Source organism: Cyprinus carpio, chromosome B15 (assembly GCF_018340385.1).
Source record: "Cyprinus carpio isolate SPL01 chromosome B15, ASM1834038v1, whole genome shotgun sequence".
NCBI lineage: Eukaryota > Metazoa > Chordata > Actinopteri > Cypriniformes > Cyprinidae > Cyprinus > Cyprinus carpio.
Genome location: NC_056611.1, coordinates 25,461,902 through 25,475,254, shown reverse-complemented (window position 1 = coordinate 25,475,254; position 13,353 = coordinate 25,461,902). Strand labels below are relative to the sequence as shown.

The 13,353-nt window shown below is 37.0% G+C and overlaps 1 protein-coding gene across 1 annotated transcript in view; it reads right to left on the bottom strand.

The window, feature by feature from the left end:
* LOC109053235 (caseinolytic peptidase B protein homolog) overlaps positions 1-13,353 on the bottom strand; it is a 37,174-nt gene extending 23,821 nt beyond the window's left edge. Inside the window, 4 exon segments of the mRNA XM_042740009.1 lie at positions 589-692; positions 10,227-10,313; positions 11,562-11,613; positions 12,788-13,353. Of these exon segments, the coding sequence (XP_042595943.1) occupies positions 589-692; positions 10,227-10,313; positions 11,562-11,613; positions 12,788-13,187 (643 nt within the window). The 5' untranslated portion in view covers positions 13,188-13,353.

Sequence of the window (13,353 nt, the reverse complement as noted above, 5' to 3'; positions counted from 1 at the left end):
TCATAACGCAGCAACAGTGTTTTTCTCCTGTCTGTGTGCAGAAACATATTTTCTCTCTGGGCTGCTGTCAGGCGGATCGTCACGGGTAACTAATGTCTAAGAGCCAGATAATCACAACATAACCCAATAAACCGTCAGACGAGCAGAGCCCGGCGATCCATCACACACACACACACACACACACACACTGCTGGAATATTCTCATATTCCACACACACACACATTCATCATGGTGCTTCAGGGAAAGATGCTCCTTCAAGACCAAAAAACTGCCAACAAAACAAATGTGAGTAATATACATACAGCAGCCAGATATGACACACGTCTTTGTGTGTGTGTATGTGTGTGTGTGTGAGAAAGAGAGAGAGTGAGTGAGTGAGTGTGTGTGTGTGTGAGAGAGATGGAAAACACTTACAAACAACAAGCTGTTAAATAAATCGAGTGCCGATATGCAAACAGCACAAAATGAGCGTGTTAAAATTGATCTATGTAATAACACACACTCCTGCTGTGTTTACGTGTGTGTGTGTGTGAATGGGTTTAGAAATAACAGTGATGATGATGATGATGATGAAGCACATGTCTCACCCTCTAATGAGTGAACGCCCTTCTCTCGAGCTGTTTCATACACACTGCTGAAGTCATCGCCCAGGTTTGGATCTGCACCCGCCTCCAGCAGCACCTTCACCACACTGACCAACAAACACACACCGAGCATTAACAGATTCACCACACACACACACACACACACACACACACACACACACACACAGACACACACAGACACAGACACAGACACAGACACACACACACACACACACACACACACACACACTCACAGACACACTCACACATGGACACAGACACACGGACACACACAGACAGACAGACAGACACACACACACACAGACACAGACACACACACACACACACACACACACACACACACACAGACACACACACACACACACACACACACAGACACACTCACACATGGACACAGACACACTCACACATGGACACAGACACACGGACACACACAGACACACACACACACACACACACACACACACACACTCACAGACAGACACAAACACACACACACACACACACACACACACAGACACACACACACACACACACACACACACACACACGCGCTATATATACTCAAAATCATGACACAGTTGACACACTCACACATGGACACAGACACACGGACACACACAGACACACACACACAACACACACACACACATCACAGACACACACACACACACACACACACACACACACACACATGCTCAACACACACACCACACTCACAGACAGACACACAGAGAGACACACAACACACTCACAGACAGACACACAGAGACACACACACACACACACACACACACACACACACACACACACACAGACACACACACACACACACACACACCACACACACACACAGACACACACACACACACACACACACACACACACACACACACACACACACACACACACACAGACACACTCACACATGGACACAGACACACGGACACACACAGACACACACACACACACACACACACACACACACACACACACACACACACAGACACACACACATTATTCATTATTTACATTTTTTTTGCATCACATTATTTGAATAATGATTATTAAATATTTGCAAAAAATTATGGCAGCATATTATTTGAATAATACGTTTTTAGAAATGAGCATGAAAACTGATCAATAAACATCCAGCCAACACACAGACTTAAACTCTTCACAGTGTAATTGAACAGTGAGCCCACCTGTGGGCGGGGCAAGTGTGTGGTGGGAGGGGCCAGTGCTGCCATGGAGACACTGCTGGCCCGGAGCGGTCCGGGGTTCCAGAACACTCGAGTCAACGGAACACACACTCCCAAAAGAGTCAGCGCAGTGTCAAAACAAAGCGCATTCTGACCACCACACACACACACACACGCACGCACGCACACAGATAAGCAAGCATGATGCTTAAATCTGGACATTGAGGTACTTTGTGTCTTGTGTCTGGATCTGCAGAATACGGTTGATGCTCTAAGCTGCATCGTGTGTGTGTGTGTGTGTGTGTGTGTGTGTGATGTTCTCAGGGTCAGTGTGTTTATCTATGAGATGTGAGTTTAAGGAAAACAGAGCATATGTGTGAGAGCAAAGAGTAGTGACCCTGAGCAAAGCACAAACTCAAACACATCCCTGTGTGCTGAGACTCCAAACAGCTCCACAGTTTCAAGAAACCTGAGATTTCTCTAGTCAGAAGTGTCCTTCTACTACATGCTATTCTGTTTAAACGCATTCATAAACTACAAATAAAATTCAATTCAATGTATCAAACTAAAGCAAGAGACTCCAGAATGCTGCACACACACATACATACATATATATATATATATATATATATATATATTTTTAGATTATTTAAAATTGTGGCAGCATATAAACTGGTTGCATGACGATGATGATTAAATAAATGACAAATTGAAGTGGCACATTTTTTTATAAAAATAACAATTGTTCAATATTTAGAATTTTTTGCATCACATTATTTGAATAATGAATGTGTGTTACAATGCAGTTTAATAATAATGATTACAACTGTTCTCTATTACCGAAATGTATATTAGAGATGTAAAATAATACAAAAACTCAAAGAGAGTGAATGTTAAAAGTTATAACACACTTTATCAGGACAGAGTTATTATGTTTAAAACAGTCAGGATTTATTTAAACAAGACGCTAAAACACGAGGAGCTCACAGTGAACATACGGACACACACCTGAACCAGTGTTTACAAAACACAGCTCAGACAGGAGACTTCCTTCTGCTCTCACACACACACACACACACACACACACAGCTGTCCAGTCCCGTGTATCTGTATCGGACAGGTGGTACAAGCAAAGGTCAAAGTGCGTCTGTGTTCAAGTGTCAGTGAAGATACTTTACCAAACCACACACTGCTTGCGACTTAAACTAGTTAAACAATTAGTTACACTAGTTACACAACAAAACTAACTACACTGATTTGGGTATTATCTTAACATATTTAACTAACACATGATATCATATAATTTTTGCAACCCAATCAGTATTAATCTGGCACAAAACATTGGGGATCTTAATAAGGATGACAGAATTACACTTAAACGGATACATTCAAGCTAAAAACAATGAATAAAACCAGAAAACATTCTTAAAGATACAACTGAATTGAAAAACTAACTAAATTGATAAGAGCATTATCTTTACATATTTAATAGTCATTCAGTATTTATCAGATTTGACCGAAAAACTTATTATTTTGGCCTTTTAGAATTCTTTTCCTTCGATGGAATGGTGCAAAACTTGGTGAAGGAAACATTTGGACATTTGAAAAGATTAAATGGTCCTGCAGCTCAGGCCAAAAATGAGTGCAATGTAAATGCATGGGAAGCAAATTTCATCTAGTGGAAGCGTTTGGTACTGCGCTCAGACAAAATCTGACTAAAAGCTCATTTTTTGTGATATCAACCTAAAATTTGCAACATAACTAGTTTAGATTTATGGATTTGATTTTCTCGTCCTATAAAAATATAAAATATTAAATTAAAAAACATGATCAAACTAAAATGTTGTACATTCATTTCATTCAAATAAAAATGTGAATTATCTTTAAATGCTTTAAATCAGATAATATTTATTTGTGCAATCCAATCAGTATTTATTTGTGACAAAATGCAACTTGAATAAATTAATAATTATATTTTATTATATTATATATATATATATATATATATATATATATATATATATATATATATATATATATATATATATATATATATATATATATAATAAAAATTAATAATAATAAAAAACACTTAAATTAAGATAACTAAATTAAAGACAATGGACATTTAAAATTTTAAATTTAACTATTTTTAAACAAAATATAAATTAAATATTTAACTATACAGTATAATAACAAAGCTGATATTTTTGCAATTCCAGTCAAATCCCAATTACGTAAATATTTGTCTGGCACAAAACAACGAGGATCTTAATTAGGATGACAGAATTCAATGTGAACAAACAAATGCATTATAAATCATTAACAAACCAAAGATTACAAAATGCATTAGTAAAAATTATTCAGTAAAAAAAATGTTTTTGTTTTTTTACAGAAGATGCTGTAGAGCGAGTCAAATTAATGACCATTTTTAACAGGTTAATTAACATTTGTGACCCAGGAACACAAAACCAGTCATAAGTGTAATTTTTTTGAAATTGAGATTTATACATCATATAAAAGCTGAATAAATATTCTCTCCATTGATGTGTGGTTTGTTAGGAGGACAATATTTGTCTGAGAGACAACTATTTGAAAATCTGGAATCTGAGGGAGCAAAAAAATCTAAATATTGAGAAAAAAACATCTTTAAAGTTGTTCAAATGAAGTTCTTAGCAATGCATATTACTAATCAAAAATTAAGTTTTGATATATTTACAGTAGGAAATTTACAAAATATCTTCATGGAATATGATCTTTACCTAATATTCTAGTGATTTTTGTCCCATACAATGTATTTTTGGCTATTGCTACAAACATACCCCAGAGACTTAAGACTGGTTTTGTGCTGCAGGGTCCATAGTGTGTTCAAGAGCAACACAATGTGATAAACCAGGATTTTGCCACACAACCTGTCAAGACTTAACTTAGTAGCATCACTGCTATTAGTTTAACTTTAGAGAGCGGCGAAATCTCTTTGCATTATTAAAATATGCTGAACTTCATGCAATGGCATGAATGGATATTAAAGCCTTGATACGAGGGGTTCCCATCCACTCCAGAATAATCCCAGCCCTAAACGAGTGCTAATCCCCCTCTCCAGAGCCCTTTCACCTCGCTCCCTCACTTCTGCGCTCTTTGTCCTCCACTGAGGCCTTGTGTTGCTCGATCGGAACGGTCAACAAGGGCTGCTCTTCACGGCGGGTCATTGTCCACGTGAATGGACAGATCTGGGTGGTGACCGTCGCTGGGTTAAGAGTGCAAACAGTCTCACACACATCAAAGCTCAGCAAACATCTCCGTCTAAAGCACATCCTTCTGGCTTTCAAAAGAGCAACAGTCGCAGACTTTGATCACGCTATCGGAGCGACACCCAACAAAACCACCCAAAAATACAGCAACAAACTCCACAAGACCCAAGACATCTCTGACAAAGTGATGGGATCTGATACAAGATTCATGTGCAGTTCATAAATTACATTAGTTTTAGGATTTTGGGTTAAATGTGCAGATAAACTGGGCTCCAAAATCAGTTTCAGTTTAACCCTCATCATGTATTCAGAATCTCTGGGTCAGTCTGGACCCAAAGACTATTATTTTTTAACTAAAACCATATTGTATCTGAACAGCACCTTCTCAAAAATGTTAAAAATTCAGCTGTTAATATATAAAACTAAAGTTACTGAACTAAATGTGATTATGGCACTTACCATTTTTTCAAATAAAAAAAATAGAACATTTTTGATATTATAAATAACACATGAATCTCACCCAAAAAAAAAGAAAAAAAAAAAGAAATACAATGCAAAATATTTTTTTTTGTTCAATATTGATGGGAAATGTTATTTAAATATATTGGAGTGAATGGTAATTATTTAAATTCCTTTGAATTTATAACTCACAATTGCTCAAACTGATGTCCAAAATTTATGAAACATACCTATTTATTTCTAAAAAAAAGCATAAATATTACTCTGAAAAGTTTGTAAACTAAAATAAATGTTATAAATTTCAGCTGAAAAAAGCGATACATTTTTTCACATTGCAATGGTTCGTCAATATCGGACCATATTTTTTTTAGTCCAAAAAGTCTGTGAGATATGAAGAAAAGGCTAAATATATTTTACAAAAGTTTTGTGACATTAATAAAGCTTCATAGATAACCCAATAAAAGTATTGTTGGCACTAATGGTGCTCCATACATACTCGGGTCCAAAATGACCCGAAAACAAAACACCGGTTTGCAGTTCACTTTAATAGTACTGCAGTTTGATGAATTAAAAAAAAAAGTTTAATTATATCAGATAATTCCCCTTCACAGTCCTGAGAGAAAACAGAACCTGTCCTAGCAGCTCACAACTAAACCACAACCAGAACTAAACCAGATCTCAACTGGAGTTTGATGTTTGACTATGAGTGTAAAGCCCGAGTCCAAAAGACGCTCAACAATACACTAAAAGAGATTGTGTGAACGTCATCTACATCACATCTAACTCATGAAACAGACAATCCAGTTGGATATTTAATTTTCTCTCTGCCATGCAAACAAAACGACAATAAACCTGCTTTGACGTTGACTTAATAGCAAGTCAAAAAACTACAAGTATTCAAAATAAACCTGTGAATCCTGAAAACGACATAAAACCAGCCAAAAACACTGCAGTATGTGATTTTGAGAAAGATCCTGCCAGTTCTTAAAGCAGATTTAGGACCCTATGAATTCTGTGATGTGGGAAAAACACAACGGAATTCAGTCATAAAAATGGAATTTAATGTAGAAGGCAGAATGTCACAGAATTTGGGAAATTTTGGATGAATGAATCAAATAAATGTTTGGTGTAACTTGAAGAAATTGTGATGGAAATATTACTAACTCCACAGAAGAATGTATTTTTTAAAGCAATGATAACAATAATCAAAAACTATAATTTTTTTTATTTTTTTTAGGAATATCACAATTTTTCTTCCACATTTTAATTTGAACAAAATTACCAAATGTGCATTGAATCATAAATAAATTATTATAATTTAATCAAATCATTAAAATGAAAAGAAAAACGGAATTTGGAGGGAAAAAATTTATTTCATGTTGCCCTAAAATGTTTTTTTTTTCATGATTTCAGTTAATTAGACATGCTTTTCGATTTATTAACATTTAATGATCCATTAAAAATAAATCCTAAAAATAATGTTAAAATGGAAAAAGACAGAATTAAAACAGAATTGAGAGAAAATGAATGAATTAATGAATGAAATAGATCTCATATCTCTTTTTTTTTATAAAACTAATGTTAAACTGTGTAAGTTTCATTACTTTAATTACTTAGACATGGGTTCTGATTGCTAAAATTGAATTTAACCATTCAAATGGAATTTGGTAAAAAAAATAAAACAGATTTCTTAGGGCGCTACACATTCGATCTTGCCTTCTGAGACTTAAAACCTACATTCAGAACCAGACCAAATAACTAAACCGACATCTACACGCACCGTGATGAGCTCATCAATCCATCAAACACACAGACTGAGCATCACAAACATGTGAGAGATGAAGGTCGCTTCTACATCACAGTCAGCGCTGAAATATGAGCCCGTGTGGGCGGAGCCTCACCACCACGTGCATCTAATAACAGCAACAAGCGGCACTGAAAGACATGAAAACCATAAAATATAAATAAAGACACACACACACACAGAGAGAGAGAGAGAGAGAGAGTGAGGCGTCTGTGATAAATGATAATATTTTCAATAGAGACACTGATAGAAACACCATTAATCAATTTCCAGTGAGTGAGAGAGTGGCGGTTTCAACAGTTTAGGCGTCTGTTTTTATCAAAATCACTTGAAAAGAGACGTGATGTATTATCACACCCACCCACCCACACACACACACACAAACTGAACACAATACTCACACTATCACTGCAGTGAATCTTCTAGATTCACGAATATCTGGATGAACTACTGCATTAACACTTGATGCAGAGATTTTAATATCACCTTCTTTTTGAGTAATTATTGGACCAGACTGACATGTTTTAAAAATGTAATTGAAAAGATACAGGACCATATTTTTTTGAGGCAATAACTGGATGCCACTCACTGAATTAAACAAGCAATGAAGCCTTTTTTGCATTGTGACATTATTTTCAAGACTTATTAAAAAAAAACTATATATATATATACATGTGTGTGTGTGTGTGTGTGTGTGTGTGTATATATAAATATATATATATATATATATATATATATATATATACACACACAAACACAGATATTATTAATATATTATAGAATATATGATTTATATTATAAAAAATGTATACATTGTAGCAATATTTGTTATACTGTATGCTGATTTTAAAAATATTATAGGATTTTTACTGTATATTAATGAAAAATTAAATCATAAAAAAACACTAATTCCTTAACATCTGTACATATTACATAACTATCTGCTTTATTATCAAGAAATAATGTTAAAATGCAAAAAAAAAAAAAAAGATTGTTCACTCAAAAATGATCACTCTGCCATCATTTACTCTCATATCATTCCTCTCATGTATGTGTTTCTTTATTTGGATATTTTGAAAAACATTAAGGGCCAGACAACATTAGATGCTTTTTGACATTTTGTGAAGAAATAAATCATACAGATTTGGGACGACATGAACTTCATATAGTTTTAGTTCTGACTTGGTTCTTCTCTTCTCTACACAGCTAGTGTCTAGTTAAACTGTGAGTAACCAGTACTCTCCTCTCCGTTCGGGTGTGTGTGTGTGTGTGTGTGTGTGTGTGCGCTGACACAGTGAAATGAGTCCCGTTTCAAACGAGGGGTGACACTGACTCCAGAAATTGGATTTGGTGACCTCCTCCCTCTTTCTCCTTCTGTCTCTCCTCCGTCTGTGTGTGTTTGTTAAGTGAGCTTTAATTCAATTAAGTTAAAGGTTCTGTGGGCCTCTGACACACAAGCTCTGCCACGGCATTCTGGGTAAAGAGTTCTCACACACACAACACACACACACACACACACACACACACACACACACACACACACACACACACACACACACACACACACACAGTCTGCTGTACGTGTGTTTACAGCAGCAGCTAATGAAGCAGTAATTAAGAGCTCAAAGTGATCAGGACTGAGACTAACATTTGTACACACACACACACAAGAACTAGCGACAGTAAAGTCCAGTAACAACTACATACACACTTCTGTTCACAAGTCTGTTCTTTTTAACTTTCTGTTCATCTGTGAATCCTGAAAAATAAAATGCATCACAGTTTCCACAAAAATATTGTGCAGCACAACTGTGTTCAACATTGATAATAATCAGAAATGTTTCTTGAGCAGCAAATCATCATATTAGAATGATTTCTGAAGATCATGTGACACTGAAGACTGGAGTAATGATGCTGAAAATACAGCTGCACATCACAGAAATAAATTACACTTTAACAGAGATTCACACAGAAAACAGATGTTTTAAATTGGAATAATATTTCACTATTTTACTGTATTTTTGATCATGAACAAACACAGCCTTGATGAGCAGAAGAGACTTCTTTCAGAAACATTAAACTTGTGAACAATTGTGTGCAAAGTAAACAAAGTCACTCAGATGTGGCTTATTATTAATCCTGTGCTTTGTTCTGATTCACTGTAACCGAACACTGTAACTGAGATTTGTTTCTTAGCTAACAAAATATGATTTTTACCAAAAATTCTGCAGTGGTGCATCTGATTTGATTCCAGTGATTAGGTACAAACCTAATCAAAAGTGAAAGTGAAGTGAAAAAAACAAAGTGAAAAAGGACTGGTTTAATTTCACTATAATGATGTCAGTGGGTTTGTTTTAGTAAAGAAACATCGCAGATGTGTAGTAGCTCCAACACACACACACTCTCTCACACACACACACTCTCTCTCTCTCTCTCTCTCTCTCACACACACACACACTCTCTCTCTCTCACACACACACACACTCTCTCTCTCTCTCTCTCACACACACACTCACGTCACACACACACACACACACTCACTCTCTCTCTCTCTCACACACACACACACACTCACTCACTCTCTAATACACACACACACACTAACTCTCTCTCTCTCTCACACACACTCTCTCTCACACACACACTCACTCACACACACACACACACACACTCTCTCTCTCTCTCACACACACACACACACACACACACTAATACACACACACACACACAACTCCTCTCTCCTCTCCTCTCAGCACACACTCTCTCTCACACACACACTGCATCTCACACACACACAACACTCTACACTCTCTCTCTCGCACACACACACACACACACACTCACTCACTCTCTCATACACACACACACACTCACTCTCTCTCTCACACACACACACACACTCACTTGTGCTGTCTATTCATCGCAGCCACCATGAGAGGTGTCCAGCCCAAACGGTGTCGAGTGTTCGGATCGACTCCCAGCGCCAACAACCTGAGACACACAGAGAGAATTAGTAAACGTGTGTGTGTGAGAGAGAGAGAGAGAGAGAGAGAGAGAGAGAGAGAGAGAGAGAGAGAGAGAGAGAGAGAGTGTGTGTGTGTGTTTACAGTCAACAGTGAGCTGCGACACTTACTCGTCCTCACCAGACTGACCTCTAACTTAAAACACTTAACACATCTGGTGTCTCTCTCACACACACACACACACACACACAGCCATCTGCCTTTCGGGGCCCAAACGGCAGAAACCCAAAACACTCTCACACACACTCGACTGCTTCTTCAGTTTCTGACAGACGTCCAGACGTCACACCTGTAACTGTTCCTCAGTGACACTAAAACACCCCGCGGCTCTCTCTGCTGCTCTAGAGTTCATTGTTTCACTCTCATCCCAGACACAGATTTTCAATGTCAAACTAACAGTTTTAAAACTGCAACAACTGAGTAAAATAAAAACACAACATTCTAATATTTATTAAGCAATCAATCAATAGTAATACAGTAATGATGGTCATGCTGCTTTGCTCCTGCGATTGTCTCTCAAACTTATTTTTATGTGTTGATAAAAATAAATATCTTTCTTCACACAATAACTAGGTTATTAATATCTGTCTGTGTAGAGCGAAGACACAATCACTGTCGCCCCCAGCAGACACACAGCAGCACTGCATGGACATGAGCAGAAACACAAGGCACATGGGCACAGAGAAACATTTAGACTGCCATCATGTTTATACTTGATTTATTTTACCAAAGGGGAATATTAGAAGGGTGCCATGAAGTCATTTAAACAGGGGTTTTCAAAGGAGTGGAAAAGTTTAGAAAAGAAGTGTAAAAAAAAATAAAATAAATAAGATTAAAATAGTTAAACAAAATAACTTAACTAAATAAAATAACATCTTACATTACAACCAAAAATAAAATAAAATAAATTAATTAAACACTAGATTAAAATAAATACAACAATGTATTACTTTAAAATAAATTTATAGATTAAAATAATACATAAAGAGTATAAAATAAATCTAAATTAATAAGATTAAAATAAATAAATATATAAAAATAGGATAAAATAATTAAATAAACAAAACAAATAAATAGCACATATTTGGTGGTTTGTGGCTTTCAAAAAAAAAAAAAAAAAAAGGAATAATTTAAAAAAAAAATTTGTAACATTATAAATGCATTTATTGTCTTTTGTGATCAATCTGATGTCAAACGGATATTTTTTGCATCTCACCTGATAACTTCCTCGGTGTTACTGGATCTGGCCGCATCCAGAAGAGCTTCAGCTGAAAAACACACAGGTCTAAGAGTGAAACTCTGAACTTTATTATTATTAAATATTGTGTAGTCTGTTCTGTCTGAATGGACCCTTTTCACAAGACTGTGACGACACGTTTAACGGTCGACAGCATCATAAACCCTTGAATTTTTTTTTAGATTTTTTAAAAAAAGTGTATGTACATTTATAACACTATGCTTTGTATTATATCACCTTTGCATCAAATTACAAAATAAATAAATGCATAGTTAAGGCTAACGCGAGGGTGTTTCTAATGCAGCGTCTGCGGGAGCGACGGTAAATTTGTCATTGTTCTCTCTCCTGACTGCCGTTATCAGTCTCTCTCAGTTTATTTCCTTTAATTGAAAGTCATGAAAACACTATCGTGGAGTGTTTCTTTTGAATGCATTAACACATTAAAAGACCAAAATTTTAGTTATTGCTGAATAGTGTTGAACTTCTTCTCCTGCGTCATATTCTTCATGAGATTAGTTTGAGCTGCACTCTCTACTGTACAGACGAGAATTTACACTTCCTTCAGACTGAGACGCATTCACTTCACTTTCGGTGTGAAACAATTTATATATTAAAAAAACAAACACGCAAGCCCCGCACAGATTTAAAAAATAATTTAAAAGTAATGTAACGCATTACGTGCCATAAAAAGTAACTGACATAATTAGTTTCTTTTTTTAGGGAGCAATGCAATATTGTAATGTGTTACTTTTAAAAGTAACTTCCCCCAACACTGAGCACAGAAGCAGTCATCAGTAGCACAGGTATATTTGTAGCAATAGACAACAATACATTGAATGCGTCAAAATTATACATTTCTCTTTTATGCCAAAAATCATTAGGATATTAAGTAAAGATCATGTTCCATGAAGATATTTTGTAAGTTTCCTACCGTTAATATATCAAAACTTAATTTTTGATTAGTAATATGCATTGCTAAGAACTTCATTTGAACAACTTAAAGATGATTTTCTCAATATTTAGATTTTTTTGCTCCCTCAGATTCCAGATTTTCAAATAGTTGTATCTCAGACAAATATTGTCCTCCTAACAAACCACACATCAATGGAGAGATTATTTATTCAGATCTCAGATGCTGTATGTATTTTTATTATTATAACTCTGTCCGTTCAGTGTGAACAGAGCGTGTGTGGAGTGTTTAGGACCTTTATCATCGCTGTCTTTCTTCAAACAGAAGGCGAGCGCCGCGGCGGAGATGACGCCCGCGACGCCCGCGGCTCCAGCAGCAGCAGCGGACTCTGAGCGGCTCTGGTGTCCGCCTCTGCAGCGCCCCGCGGCGGTCACACTCGCCCAGCTGCTCCGCCGGGTCTCCAGACTCACGCGCCATCTGCTGGCCAGCTGATGGTACTGCACGCGCGACTCCTCGCTCGCGACGCTCTTCCTGGCCGCGCGCGATCCGCTGGCCACTGGGCTCCGGTGTTCTGAAATATTCGGTGTCTGAGATTTTCGGTGACGCTGGGATCAGCCTACCTGCAGCGCGCGGCGCGGCGACAGACTGCGCGACCTTCGCATCAGGACGCGCGCCGGTACCGACGACAGGAACATCGCAACCGTAACAACAACGGGTTCCGTTAACAGAGAAGGTGGCGTGCTCTCACTGTGGTGGCGTGCCTGTGGTCTCACCGAGAGCCGGTTGATGGTTTTAATGTCACCAGGTGAATCAGAACTCGAGAGCAGAAACGTGTATCCGGTAAACGCAAAACATCCGTGA